Genomic DNA, 13,865 nt, shown 5'->3' on the forward strand with positions numbered 1-13,865 from the left:
CCGCCTAGTGGTCACGGCGGGAAAATGTCTGCAGTGTCTTCCAAGGGGCGGCAGCAGAACACGACTCGCAGCGCCACAAGTGGCCATAACTGGAAGGTTTCCAAAGCGCAGAATGGGCTTCTGTGCCTCATAAAAGGAAACTGCGTACAGCACCCCCAGTGGTCAAGTTGAGAATGTGTCGCCAGCCAAGTACACAGAAGTACCAATTTCCCTACCTCCAACCTGGATCCTGATTTTGCACTGCACTTTCAATGTTGTAGCAACCTCCTTATCCACATACAGTATTTGCTGATATATTCATTGCATATTACATTTGCTTACAAAACTCAGTGTTTACACCTTTCCACATCTACCCATTATAAATTTAAGAATAATAGGTGCACACTTGCACTTTCATACTTAAAGATATGCAGTATTGTCTACTTTATATATATATTTTTAACCTATATATGTGTATATGCTCTTTATTCTGTTTATTCTATTACCAGTGCTTGAAGTGGGAAAAAATAAGTGCAGGAACTCTAATTTTCCGACATTTGACATTTGCGCGGTGAAAAAAAAATCAAGTCTTTAGGATGTGTTGGTTCAAAAACTATTTTAATTTAATCATTCTTCCAAGCAATAACCTATAGGCATAGGCTACTTTATTTCTAATTCACAAATGGAATACTGAAAACCCATTAAAACAACATGAACCAGACCAGTGTGATACTTGTAGGCCTAACAATAGACTAGGGCTAAAGCTGATGCGATTGGTTGGGACTCAGTGGATGCATATGATAGGGCACTGTCGTGGCTCGTGGGTAATGTAGTCTTTTATCGGTCTTGTGATATTGTCTATTCTCCACTGTCACTGTCGCTGCGTCGGATCAGTTTCAGTAAGTACTGGAACGCAGAAAAAAGTGGCGGAACCCAAAAGACGAGAATACAGAAGTTCCGGAACTGTGTTCCGGCCCACTTCAAGCACTGTCTATTACATTATAGTTATTCCACGATTGTAGTATTCAATTCTCCTATTCTATTTTAGACTTGTTGCGCCAGCTCTAGGATAATCCTCTGTACACTATAATGACGACAAAGTTGAATTGAATTAAAGAGGGTCATTAGGACATCCAATAACGGACTGTGATTTGAATGTCAGTAAAACAAGTAATTAAAAATTCGTTTTCCCAGAACGCACTCGGCTTTGAGGCAGCGTGTAGCTGCAAAGCGTGATGGGAAGGAGAAAGCCCTGGAAGCCATTTTAAATCATAGACTAGTGCAAGTGGGTCCGATGTAGTTAATCGAAATACAGTTAAGCAACGGTAACATTTGTAGTACTATTTTTCTTGTCTTCTATATGATTATATTTCGTCCTAAAATATTAACATAAAAAGTAACTGTTCATATTGGTAAGTTATTGCTTTCTTTTTGCATTGTTGTCTTTAAAATCTGGGGTTTTTTTGGTGCATGCGCTCTGTAGTCACCCTGAAATGGCTTCTGCAATTGATTGCAAAGTATTTCTTTTATTAGCTGGACTATGCGTTCTTAGAAGTCTTAAAGGCTAGTCGGCTAGCATTGTTACGCATACAGGACTAAATTCAGTCCAGGTTCTTAAATTGGGCAGAAGTTGCGTTTAACACCCACTTCTTACTGCTACTTCTTTACTTTATCCGCTGATATGTGTGCACATTCATCCACCCCCTGTAACTGCGTATCCAGCACCGGGGGGCGGTGAGTCTAAAGGATCTTCTAGCAAGCAAATGGCATTATAAGGCACGGGACACCCTTGATGCTATGAGGTGTACGTTTATAATTGATTTGAATTTCATATGGCGGGTTAATCTGTTCCTTTCAGGCACGTTGTGCTGGTATGTTGTTGACAGACTATGTGAGTAACGATATGAATCTGGGTGACACCCCAGTGTTGCCTGTTACACGCACTGAACTGTTTAGGACGGTGGTGGCCAAACTTATCTACAAAGGGCCGTTGTGCATGTGGGAACTGATTGGCCGAAGAGTCCTCACACCTGGGTTTGAGCAGCTAGCTTAAAGGTTATCCCAAAAGCCTACATCCACACTGGCCCTTTGTGGATAAGATTGCCCACCCCTACTTTAGAAGTTGTGTTGATGTGACCTGGATCCTGTGTAGTTGGCCAATAGGTTCATCTTAACAGTGTGTCTCTTCTTCCCTCCAGTTTCCTCATACCTGCCACTTGGACTCGGTTGAATCCGAATATGGGAGGAGATAAACGGTGAGGCTGCCATTTAGTCTCTTAACTCCAGCTGATATTCATATACGCAGTTTGGACTGTGCATGCCTATGGAAATGCCTCTCTCTAGATGTCTCTGTAGATGTCTATTGTGTGGCAGCTGACGGTGTTCTCTTGTCGCATGTGTAGCATCAGTCGCACTGAGCGCAGCGGGAGGTATGGATCCAGCCAGGGCCGGGACGATACAGAATGGCGCGATCGGCGCGACAGAGACTCTGAGCGGGACTATGAGCGCCGCTGGAGCGATGACAGGCGGGGTGATCGTTACGATGACCGCTGGAGCCGAGAGAGCCCCGAGGTGAGGTGGCACGAGGGGTCTCTGGTTGCAGGGTACGGTACGTTTGTGTGTTACTGACCAGCTTCTCCATCACAACTGTCCCCATAGAGAGAGCGTAAGTGGTACAACAGCAGTCGCTCCGAAGATGGCTATCATTCCGATGGGGATGACCAGGACTACCAGGGCGAGCTGGGAGAGGAGAAGGAGAGCAAGACCATCATGCTGCGGGGCCTGCCGCTCCATGTCACCGAGGAGGATGTAAGCTGTCTCCTGGCAAAAATTTAATATACTTGATACATCCTGCTTGTTTCCAGTTATGCATGAGTTTCAGCCTGCTGTACAGGGTTTGTCCCGATGCACTTCTCGCTGATTTGGTCAGTTCCTTATGGTCCAAGTGACTGCAGGTACTCTACCATTTTGAGGAGAACAAGCATCCATCTGTAGGGAACAGTCTGTGTGATTGCAAACTGGTGCTGTGCAGATGCACTGAGTGGTAATAGGACGTGCTGTGCAGTGAGTATCTCTCAGAAGGCTGATAGAAATGAGACATTGCAGTAAGAAAAGGAGTATGTGCTGTCTGGGCTGTGGGACTGTGGGTTTTGAGAGCACCTCAAGGGTGTGATCACACTTAGTCCTAAAAACACTGGAAGAAAAGCAGTATCTCACAGCACAATGGAGTAATTGACTAATGTTCTTATTTTTGGCTTATTTGGGGTCATTTTGGGCATGATGAGTCACACATGACCCTCATAGATTTATCAAGTATTCAATGCAGTGATTTTCATTTATTCACACATAAGAATATAGTACCATATTTTACTAAATATCCTGTATTTTTGTGTGTTGCATCCAGTTGTTCCTGGATACTCTCATCAGCCCAGTTTTCCAACAAACACTGCACCTCCTGTAGACCAAAGTGTTCCCTTTGTCACAGTGTTTGTTAAATATTTGTCACCACCTGATTTGTACAACCTACCCAATCCATTCCTTCCAAATCCCGATCATGTATACTGTCCTTGTGTGCATGCGTGTGGCAGCTGCATCATTGTTGTCATGTCTGTGTGCCGTGCTGGTAGAGACCAAACTATGCAACCGTATCCTGGCCTAACTCTTCGATCCAGTCTGGGGACAGTCTGGGGGTACGGAGCAATCGCACTAGTCAAACAAAGTAGATTTTAGGGGTCAAATGTGCTTGGGCACAGTATGGATGGCCTAATGTGGGTATACCCTAACTGACAGGCATGTGGAAGCCTGGCTGTGTCACACCTCCTGAATCGACATGTTGCTTGTCTGCCAATTAGATCAAGGCTGCCCTGGACCAGTTGCAAGGACCTCATCCTTCAGATGTGCGGCTGATGAAAAAGAGAACAGGTGAGACTGGGGTCCACAAGTGACCTCCTTTGTCAGTTGTCCCCTCACAGACCACTTTGCCACCTTTCAGATCACTGTGCTGTAGGGATAAGATGGTCAGACTCGTCCTCAGCCAGGTTGAGGACGTCCTTATTGAGTAATTGGAAGTTAAGATGCTGTGGGTCCACTTTTCAAGATGAAGTGGTGCAGGTGCACGGTAATGAATGATTTTAGTTTAGGCTTTATGGGTGTCTGCTTATGGAAAAAGATATATATTTTTAATAGTTGATTTCCAAACCTCTCCTCACTCCAAAGACCGTCCACCATTTCACTGTGTGGGTTTCTTGAGTTGTGAAGCTGTTTATGACAGAGTTTGACTTTTGTTCCTAGAACTCTGACTAACGCAGCTCCCGTCTATATCTGAATGCTGTCTCTAGGTATAAGCCGAGGGTTTGCCTTCATGGAGTTTTATCACTTGCAAGATGCTACCCGATGGATGGAGACCAATCAGGTTGCTTCACAATCGCCAAGTCTAGATTTTGTCTTAGAGATTTGAACAAGAGTTTTGATGAGAAGACTTTAAGAAACTTATTTGGTTGGAGGGTCCTTTGTAGAAACCTTGTAATTGTTTTGTGTGAACACCAATCACAGGCAGTGTCTGAGACACCTGACATGTCAAATTACCTTTTTTATGTTATTCACTTTATTCAGTGTTGAGGTTTTGAGTGGAACTAGGAAATAATGGTGGACCAACTTTTTTAACTTGTACCTTTTTTAACTTGTACAGATGTTAATGAACAGTGGACCCTCTGAAGCTCAGAATTCAAAATGTCAGCTTATTGAGCTTAAGGAAACACAGATTTTTAAATAGTCACCTTGCTTGGCTACTGTCTTCCCTTTGTTTTTTTTTTTTCTTCTGGAAATTAAAATGTGAGCTTTAGGTTGAGCTGCAGGTTAAAAGTTTGAAATAACAAAACAAGCACCGCCCCCCCCCCCCCCCCCACCCCGCCTCCAAAACTCGGGTTCTGGGTTCTATAAACTTACACATTTAAAGCAGACTGCTGGGTTCTCCAGACATTTGTGTCCTGCCCCATCTGGCACCTCTACACCTTTAGCTGATGAGGTTTTGGGCCGAGGATGAGTCAGCAGCCCTCGGGTCTGACACGCCCCCAGATAGACCCACACACATGACTCTGATAATGATGGCCGGACGCCTGGGGTCTTGAGGCTCACAGGAGCACACCCACCCACCCCCTCTCAGGCTTCCCCTGCTGAGTGTGACAGAATCAGACCTGCTCAGCCCACTGGGCCTGGACCTAGTGAATAAGAATAACTGTAGGCACTCTGCTTTCAGAAACAGCTGGTAATCCAGGGCAAGAATGTGGCCATGCATTACAGCAACCCCCGATACAAATTTGAAGACTGGTTGTGCAACACTGTAAGTAACCCCCCCCCCCCACCTCCCACCATCACATGCCCCTCGTGTTCCCTCCTCACGCCGACTGTGGGCACATTGTCCTCAGTCCCGGCAGAATCGAACACCCCGTGTTTGCTGGTGTGGTACTTTAACTCCCAGTGACCTCATGCCACTTGCCAGGTTTTGGTTTGCATTCAGCTTTCCATCTCCAACCACGCAGATGGACGGGACTCATCTGTTTTAGTTGTCCATTGCAGCCATTTTCTGGTTTGCTTTTGACCCGAGGCAGCTAGTCAAGGTTGCACATATCAGTACTCTTAGTTGGACTTGAATAAAAATGATATAACCGGTTGCTTGCAGTGCGGCCTGTACAATTTCCGGAGAAGGCTGAAGTGCTTCAGGTGTGGAGCAGCTAAAGTCGGTAAGTAGGCTGTGCCAGCATGCCCCCCCCCAACCATCAGCCTGCTGGCACTCTGGCGGGGGCACTGGGGCTTGAGGGAAGGCCGCCAACACCCCTCATCCCACAGCACTCGAGCTATGAACTCGAGCTTTCTGCGGGTCCTGTGTATTTGAGCGTAATGTTCTTTAGCCCCCTCCTTCCGTGGGTCTTTTTCTTGTTGATGGTTATCATGGCAAGATGTGCATCCAGTAGGATGACTTGCACATTGTGTGTATGAGCTGTTGTACCAGAAGTGGTGCGATTCGCACTTGTGCAAGCTAACCCTGCTGATGCTGCTCCTTTGCAAACCCCACTGGTTGTCCTGTGACGTTTCTTCACCTTTGACTTAACTAATAGCGTTGCCTCTTGTGCTTTCAGAGTGCGAGTCTACAAGTCCCACCAGAGTGACTCCAGACTTCCTGCAAACTGGAGATTACTGCGGAGACAGTATGGTTCCAGCTTATTTTCTTCTGACTTCAGCGGGGGGCTTGTCCACTCAGACATTAAGTCACTCAAGACTTCTGTGGAATGGTCGTGTTTCATGCCTAAGGAAGTTTACAGTATCCCTCAACATGAATAAACCATGTAGATGCAGTCAGTGGCAGAATTCATAGGCAATGGTAAATGTAGCACAAAAGTGGGAGGTGCTTCAAGCCCTGTGACCTGTGTGATGTGGACTTGAACAGCCATCATCCTGAGGAACATCACTCCTCTCACCACGGTGGAGTCCATCACCACAGCTCTGGCTCCTCATGGCAACCTCTCTGTGAGCAACATCCGATTGATCAAGGACAAGCAGACGGGTCAGAACCGAGGCTTCGCCTTTGTCCAGCTTGCATCTCCCCTGGTAAGTGGCCACATCTCATTCTTCATTTCCTGGTTGAAGGCGTGACCCAAAATGTCCTCAGTGGAACACGCTCTGTCATTTATGTCTATAATTAACAGTAGTATGCATAAATATGACCGTGTGTTTTCTGCTTCTGTCTTGTAGGAAGCTTGTCAGCTTCTCTCAATCCTCCTGGGCTTACAGCCTGCCCTGAAGATAGATGGAAAGACCATTGGTGTGGATTATGCCAAAAGTGCTCGCAAGTGAGTTCAGCTCTGAATCTGCCCTAATGGCTTTCTGTCACGTGCCTGGAGCCCCAAGGCACTTGATGTGATTCCCTGAAGGTACTCTAATGATGTGGCTTTTCCTAGGAACTTGCTGTTGCCGGATGGGAACCGGATCAGTGCCTTCTCAGTGGCCAGCACAGCTATTGCAGCCGCGCAGTGGTCCTCTAGCCAGGTTCCCGCTTCTCTTGTCTCAGAATTTCCCAGAATCCCCTGTCTTGCTTTGGACGCTAGTATATCGGCATACTAACAGATGCTTGTGTTGTCTCAGCCACAGCAGGTAGCGCGTGGAGCCACTGACTATAGCTATCTACAGGAAGGCTACACACAGTATGCCCAGGTGAGGTCATATGCTGGTATCTCCAAATGCCACTGATCTTCTATTCCTTGTTCTTGCTGTTCTTATTCTTGCTGGGTCGTCATACCCAATTGTCTTTGTATGCCCCAAGCAGCACAGTCAAGACTTCCAGCAGGCTGGGGGAACGGACCCAGCCCTTGGCAACGGGATACTTGGAGGTAGTAAGACCGCAGTGTCTTGCTGCTGCATTTTTGATTTAATCTCTTACAATCTGCCTTTAGCACTTATATCAACTTACTGTTCACCCTTGATTTGCCCTTGCAGCTGCCCCTGGGGTGAGGAACATGCCCGGTGCAGGGGTGGTAATTTCTCAGAGCGCACAGGTCTACCAGCCTCACATCGTCAGCCAGCCTGTCGCAGTGGTACGTCCACCTGCCGGGGCGCCGTCTGCTGTGGCATCCCTGTTGCGTTGGCTCCTTGATCATATGAGGTTCTGCAGTAGGTTGCGGTAGGAGTGTCATGGATGACTTTGTGTTTGAGACATGTCAGGTTGATCTTCTTGCAGTCTCAGGCAGGAGGTCTGCAGACAGACGGCAAGTCACAGTCCACCAGCATTGTGACTTCGGCAGTGGGAACCGCCACCACTTCCGTGGCAACTTCTGCTGCACCATCGGCTGACAGGAAAACAAGTAAGACAATTAAGAGAACAAACCAAACGGAAGCGTTGTTTTTGCGGATTAACGGTAGAAATAAGGGCAAGTGGGCATTAAGCTTCTCTCTCGTCATTATCAGCTGCCCCAGATACCTCCACCTACCAGTATGATGAGACCTCTGGCTACTACTATGACTCACAGATGGGCTTGTACTACGATCCACAGTCCCAGGTGCGTGCTGATGGCCAGAAACTGGAAGTTGTGTTTCCATCGAAATTGAGATTTGATTGGTCTCCTTCTTTCCACAGTACTTCTACAACCCACAGACAAAACAGTACCTGTACTGGGACAGTGAGAAGGGGACATATATACCTGCAGTTGACCCAGTCTCGACCCAGACTGCCAGCACGACAGCACAGTCTCCTAGTACCACTACGCCCAGCAAAGAGGCCAAGGAGAAGAAGGAGAAGCCCAAGAACAAAACAGCACAACAGGTGCCTCTATGGTTCGGGGAATATTAACAAGGATAGTGACTTCCATTAACTAAGCTCATTAGCAATGTGATTGGCCTGCCTGCTTGTTCCACCAGATTGCCAAAGACATGGAACGCTGGGCTAAGAGCATGAACAAACATAAGGAGGGTTTCAAGAGCAGCTTCCAAGCCCTGAACCAGGGCAAAGAGGAGGAGAAGGAGTCCGCTGCAGCAGATGCTGGCTTTGCGCTCTTTGAGAGGAAGGTAGGCGCTTCCGTGATCAGAATGCACTAGCTATCGGTGTAGTTGGGTGTTGTTGTTGGTGGTATTGACATGGGTTTTTGCAGCCTGGAGCAGGAATGGAGAAGCAGATGCTGATGTATGAGCTGGCAAAGAATGGAGAAGAAGAGGAGAATCCTGCTAATGTACGAGACTCTTTCCTGGTAACTATGGTGGACGTTATTGCCATCTGTAACGGGTTTAAGCATTGTTCCAGTGCATTACTTTGAGCTGTATAAAATGTGGAGAGGTGACTCGCCAAGACAAAAGGCAATTGATGCAGTCTGTCGCTCATGTTAGCAAGGGCTGGTGGAAGCATACAGCGGGGACAGTGATCCAGAGGAGGTGGAGCTAGAGTGTGGGATTGAGGCCACCGATAAGCTGACAGACTGGAAGAAAATGGCCTGCTTGCTGTGTCGTCGCCAATTCCCCAATAAGGACGCGCTGCTGCGTCACCAGCAGCTCTCAGAGCTGCACAAGGTGGGTGGGAGTGTCTCGGAGAACCTGCCCTGTGCTGGGGGACCTAACTGACACAGGCAGGAATGGAAAAGCAGTTCATCTGGACTGGGAGTTGGGCAAATGTTTCACTTGCCTTTCCCTGTGCTTCTTAGGTTAATTTGTTTGCAGATTATCTGAAGCTGTTTTATGCTTTGTGTTAAACAACACTGCAACTGATGATATTTGCGCTAATTCATTTCTCTGTTCATGCAGCAAAACTTGGAAGCTCACAGACGATCTAAATTTACAGAATCTGAGCTGGAGGAGCTGGAAAAGAAGGAAACAGAGGTACCAGATTTGTCATGGTCCTGTGCATCTGCTGCAGTTAATCGCCCCTGCATGCAGCGTCAGTGACGTTGTCTTGATGGTTATAGATGAAGTACAGGGATAGAGCGGCTGAGAGGAGGGAAAAGTATGGCGTCCCTGAGCCCCCACCACTGAAAAAGAAGAAACTTGTGCCGCCCCCAGCAGCAGTGTAAGTATCTACTCCAGGGATAGCAGCAACCCTACTAACAAAAATGGAATGTTTCTCTGAAGTAGCAGAAACTTGGTGCCACACTAACTCAGTCAAGGTAATTCTTCCTTTCTACTGTCTCTTTTGCAGTTGTACTAGGGCTGCATGATATTGGGGGAACAAAGTATATCGAGATATTTGAAATTTTTGCCATTAATACTCCAAATTTATAAATCAAAGTTTTATAACTATAGCCAAATACAGCTTATCTACCAATAGTCTGTCAAATAAGTTGTGGTTTTGCCATGAGTTAACACATTAACACGCTAAGCACTGCAGACAAAGCTCTTGCTTTCGCTCATCATTTATAGAATCCAAAATACAGTGGTACCTCAGTTCTCGAACTCATTAGAACTTGAATTTCTTAAAAGTCGAACCAACCAGTTCGAAAAAAAATTACCTAGAGCTCGATCTGAATTTCAGAAGTCAAACCATGAACGGCGACCTAAGAAATTGTACGCGCGGGGAAATGAGTCACCCGGCATGTCTCTCAGCGGAAACAAAGGGTAACACTTCAGTTTCAGCCTCGCATTCGCTGTGATAGCATCGTGCATGTTTACACTAGCTGAATACATGTATTTAGACAGTAAAAGTACATTTAGACAATGATAGACAGTAACAGTAATTATCATTATATAATAAAATACATTTAAAAATAAAGATTTCTTATTCATTATTTTAATATTAATAATAAACCATTAATACATTTAATTATAATAATATTGTCATGCCGAGCGGGGACGGAACAGAGACAAAGGCGCAGACGTCAGGGTATCGGGGAATACGGGGTTTAATTACAGGTAAGGCAGGCAAAACGCAGACGGACAATACAATGACCGGACTGGGGAAACAAACTGATAAGTGGACGAAATACAGAGGATTAATGACAACAACCAGAAACAGCTGATCACACAGGGATTCCACACGGGGTTAACGAGGGGGCATGGCACACGGAAGGAGCGGACAATCTGGGCAGGACACATTGTTTGGATACATTTATTTTCTTACTTTACAGATTACTGTTTTGATAAATGTGCTTAGATGTGTTTAGTACAGTATATGCTCTTCTTTTATCCAGTTCATTTTGTGTTTAAATGCAAAAAAAAAAACATATTTAGGTGTTAATTTTTTGTGGCCAGGAACCAATTAATTGGTTTTCCGTTATTTCTTATGGGGGAAAAACCGATCACAACTCAATCTTCTGAACGGATTAAATTAGAGTTCTGAGGTACCACTGTATACAGTCATACAGTGGAAGTCAAATGTCCTTTGACCCTTGTTCACTTTTATGTCCCTTGCTCATTTTTGTTGAAATTTTGTCAGATGTGCCACACTGAGTGGGTCGAACAGGAAGGACAAAAATCATTATGATTGGCCCGGCAAGCGCATGCAGAGCTCATGCAGAAGCAGTGGCAGCTAACCTTAGATTCTCTCTCCTTTTTAAACATATTCCAGATAGTCTTGAAAAGGAATGATCATTAAAACTTTAGAGCTTGCTAGGTTTTATTGTAGCCCAGCTATCGCAGTACGGCAGATACGGTGATTGCATGTGCAACACATGATGTTCATGTTAATTCTGCACATTGTGCAGCTGTCAAACGGACCCTTTACTTCTTGACTCTTGTAGGAATTACGAACAGCCCACCAAGGACGGTTTGAACAGTGACAACCTCGGCAACAAAATGCTCCAGGCTATGGGCTGGCAGGAGGGTAAAGGACTGGGCCGCAACCAGCAGGGAATCACCGCACCCATCCAGGTAAGCCTAACCCTGACCCCCCTCCCCCGCACCCATCCAGGTAACCCTAACCCTGACCCCCCTCCCCCGCACCCACCCAGGTAACCCTAACCCTCACCCCCCTCCCCCGCCCCCATCCAGGTAACCCTAACCCTCACCCCCCTCCCCCGCACCCATCCAGGTAAGCCTAACCCTGACCCCCCTCCCCCGCACCCATCCAGGTAAGCCTAACCCTGACCCCCTCCCCCGCACCCATCCAGGTAAGCCTAACCCTGACCCCCTCCCCCGCCCCATCCAGGGCTCTGTAACTGACCCTGAGCTCTTTCCTGCAGACCTCGCTGAGGATGAAGGGAGCCGGTTTGGGAACGAAAGCAAGCTCTTACGAACTGTCCACCTCTGACACCTACAAAGATGCTGTTCGAAAGGCCATGTTTGCACGCTTCACAGATCTGGAGTGAAACGGTTCTCCTGTCGCCCTCCTATCAGACTAACCTCAGCAGACTAATGCCACCTTTTGAGCTTCTGCTATCTGTCCATGTCTAGTCTGGTTGAACGGTCAAGCTGGTGTTCAGTGTGGTGAAAGTCAATGTGCTAATTAGCCGCAGCCTTACTTCAGATGGGGAGGTGCGGAGTTTGATATGGTTGGTTTCTCAGTGGGAGTGTAAGTGATGGCTTCTGCTTCGTCTTGTCTGTGTCCTTGGAGCCATTTTCACTTTTGACAGCATTCAGCATTCATACCAGGATGAATGTGATGCCTGCTCTAATTTAATATGTATATATTTAGAAAACATACATTTATTCTTTGTGAAATACTGTTTGTAGCGTTTCGCGAATGTACAGTTTATATGAATTGTTTCATTTTGTACAGAAAAAAAATAAATGAGTGTAATCTTTCTGTTTGTCTGTTAGAAATAAATCCTGCCCTGGGCCCCATCTTAGTATGGATTTGTAGTTTGGGTTGGTGTGTTTTCAGCTCTCAAGTAACAGCTGAACTTTGCATATGCAAATAATTCTTGGTTGGCAGGCAAAGTAGTTTTTCAGCTATCTTGCTATTTTAACTGTCCTGTTACCTTTTTATGGCAAAAGTGAGGCGAACTGTGAATTCAAGGGATGTATGAAAATAGCTTTTTCTAGACGTTACTAGTGTTCTCTCTTTTTTTTTTTTCTTATGCTGGTTTGAAGGTTGAGGAGACACCTTAATTAAAAGGCATTTGAAGAGTAATGAAGAGCTAAAATAGTTTAGAATGCCCTGGGAGAGATTACTTAGGCATTTATGAGCTCTTCAAAAGGTGTTGGAGTGTGTGTGAGGACTCTACATGACGCCGATCGTTAGTGTAATGTTTTTAAATTCAGTAATTGTTCTGATAGCCTCTAGGGGGCAATATCGTTGCAATGGCTCTGACCTTTGAGTTGCACTGCATTAAATCAGTGTGATTTGCTTTCAAATCTACCTTTTGGAAAATTATCTGAGGATAGTGACCAGATTACTTCCATATTGTGATGCCATTTAATTTTTGCAAATTTTTTTTAATCTTTACATTAGATGGTAATTGTTTGTCTCATATTTATACAACACGTTGTTTAAGCAACCCTAATCTGTCACAGTCAGACAGTCGCACCCTGTGCGGCCAGTTCTAGTAGACGGGTAAAAATGTGAAACATTTCTTGTTCTGCATATACCCATTAGAACACCCACAAATGTTTGCTAATGCCAATTTTACTTCTCCCGTATAAGCATAAATAATATCATTGGTTTTTTATTTATTTATAAACATTTTTGTTGACACAAAGGAGAGCAAAGACACAGGATTAAGAAGGCAACAAGCATGTATCTGTTGGTACTTCAAATCTCTATGACCATCTTTCCTGAAATACACCAGCGGTATAATCAGGTCCTAGAACTGCCCTCGTGTTTTGGCTTGCAGGTAAGGTGGGTTCCTATTTGTCCCTTTGTAAGATCCTCCAGATTCATCCTGGGTTGTTGTGGTTAAAATGGCCTTGTTGCAGTGACCTCTGCAATGGTATCACTGTCTTTGTACAAGTAGTTTAAAGCACCAGGACTATCTATCTGCCAGTGATACTCAGGGCTTTAGGGTTTCCTTCAGTGGGTTACCTCTTCAGCGGTGATCTGGATCCAGCTTCTCCTCTCTGTCTGCTAGATCAGAGATCATCATTTCTGAAGTGGGGGTCAGGAGATGATTACCAGGGTGTGTCTATAAACATTTAAAATGTGAAGAAATTCCATTGTACCCAGTCAGTCTCCACAAATGTACCGCAAGACCCCCCCCCCGGTCAGCAAAACATTCCAAGAGCCACTAGTTAGATGTTGTGAGTCTGGCACTATTATTTCGGAGGTCGTGGGATGAAGCGTTCGGTAACATTTGTGAGCATGAGCTCTGTGGATAAGGTCAAGTTGTTCGTGACATCCAAAGTCATTTTTTTTTTGGATAAAATAAAAATCTCCCTCGTATCGGGTATGACGTGATCTATCGGGCAGCTGTCTAGCCGATTCATGTTTTATTTCTGACTGACAGACTGCCACTGCAGTGCAGCCCTCATCGCAGTGAGGA

The 13,865-nt window shown here is 45.7% G+C and overlaps 1 protein-coding gene across 2 annotated transcripts; it reads left to right on the plus strand.

The window, feature by feature from the left end:
* The first annotated feature begins 1,200 nt into the window (after positions 1-1,200).
* LOC111839878 (RNA-binding protein 5-like) lies at positions 1,201-12,238 on the plus strand. Of its 2 annotated transcripts, none has more exons than XM_072715293.1 (25): positions 1,201-1,391; positions 2,178-2,234; positions 2,382-2,550; positions 2,638-2,787; positions 3,831-3,900; positions 4,317-4,390; positions 5,234-5,317; positions 5,657-5,717; positions 6,114-6,182; positions 6,422-6,582; positions 6,727-6,824; positions 6,933-7,020; positions 7,117-7,185; positions 7,295-7,361; positions 7,468-7,565; positions 7,709-7,832; positions 7,936-8,027; positions 8,105-8,290; positions 8,386-8,532; positions 8,616-8,711; positions 8,848-9,027; positions 9,259-9,333; positions 9,420-9,520; positions 11,187-11,316; positions 11,628-12,238. In XM_072715293.1, the coding sequence occupies exons 2-25, from the start codon at positions 2,218-2,220 to the stop codon at positions 11,751-11,753; spliced, it is 2,532 nt and encodes an 843-aa protein (XP_072571394.1). In that variant the 5' UTR covers positions 1,201-1,391; positions 2,178-2,217; the 3' UTR covers positions 11,754-12,238. The 2 variants fall into 2 exon arrangements, with proteins under 2 accessions (XP_072571394.1, XP_072571395.1); XM_072715294.1 differs by having other exon boundaries at positions 1,202-1,391; positions 7,298-7,361.
* The last annotated feature ends 1,627 nt before the right edge of the window (positions 12,239-13,865 follow it).

This window comes from Paramormyrops kingsleyae, chromosome 8 (genome assembly GCF_048594095.1).
Source record: "Paramormyrops kingsleyae isolate MSU_618 chromosome 8, PKINGS_0.4, whole genome shotgun sequence".
Lineage (NCBI taxonomy): Eukaryota > Metazoa > Chordata > Actinopteri > Osteoglossiformes > Mormyridae > Paramormyrops > Paramormyrops kingsleyae.

Bases quoted from the DNA above. Each gene is read 5' to 3' on its own strand.
- LOC111839878 (XM_072715293.1), top strand. The intron at 2,788-3,830 runs GTAAGCTGTCTC...TCTGCCAATTAG, and splicing joins TCCATGTCACCGAGGAGGAT to ATCAAGGCTGCCCTGGACCA. The intron at 4,391-5,233 runs GTTGCTTCACAA...CTCTGCTTTCAG, and splicing joins GATGGATGGAGACCAATCAG to AAACAGCTGGTAATCCAGGG.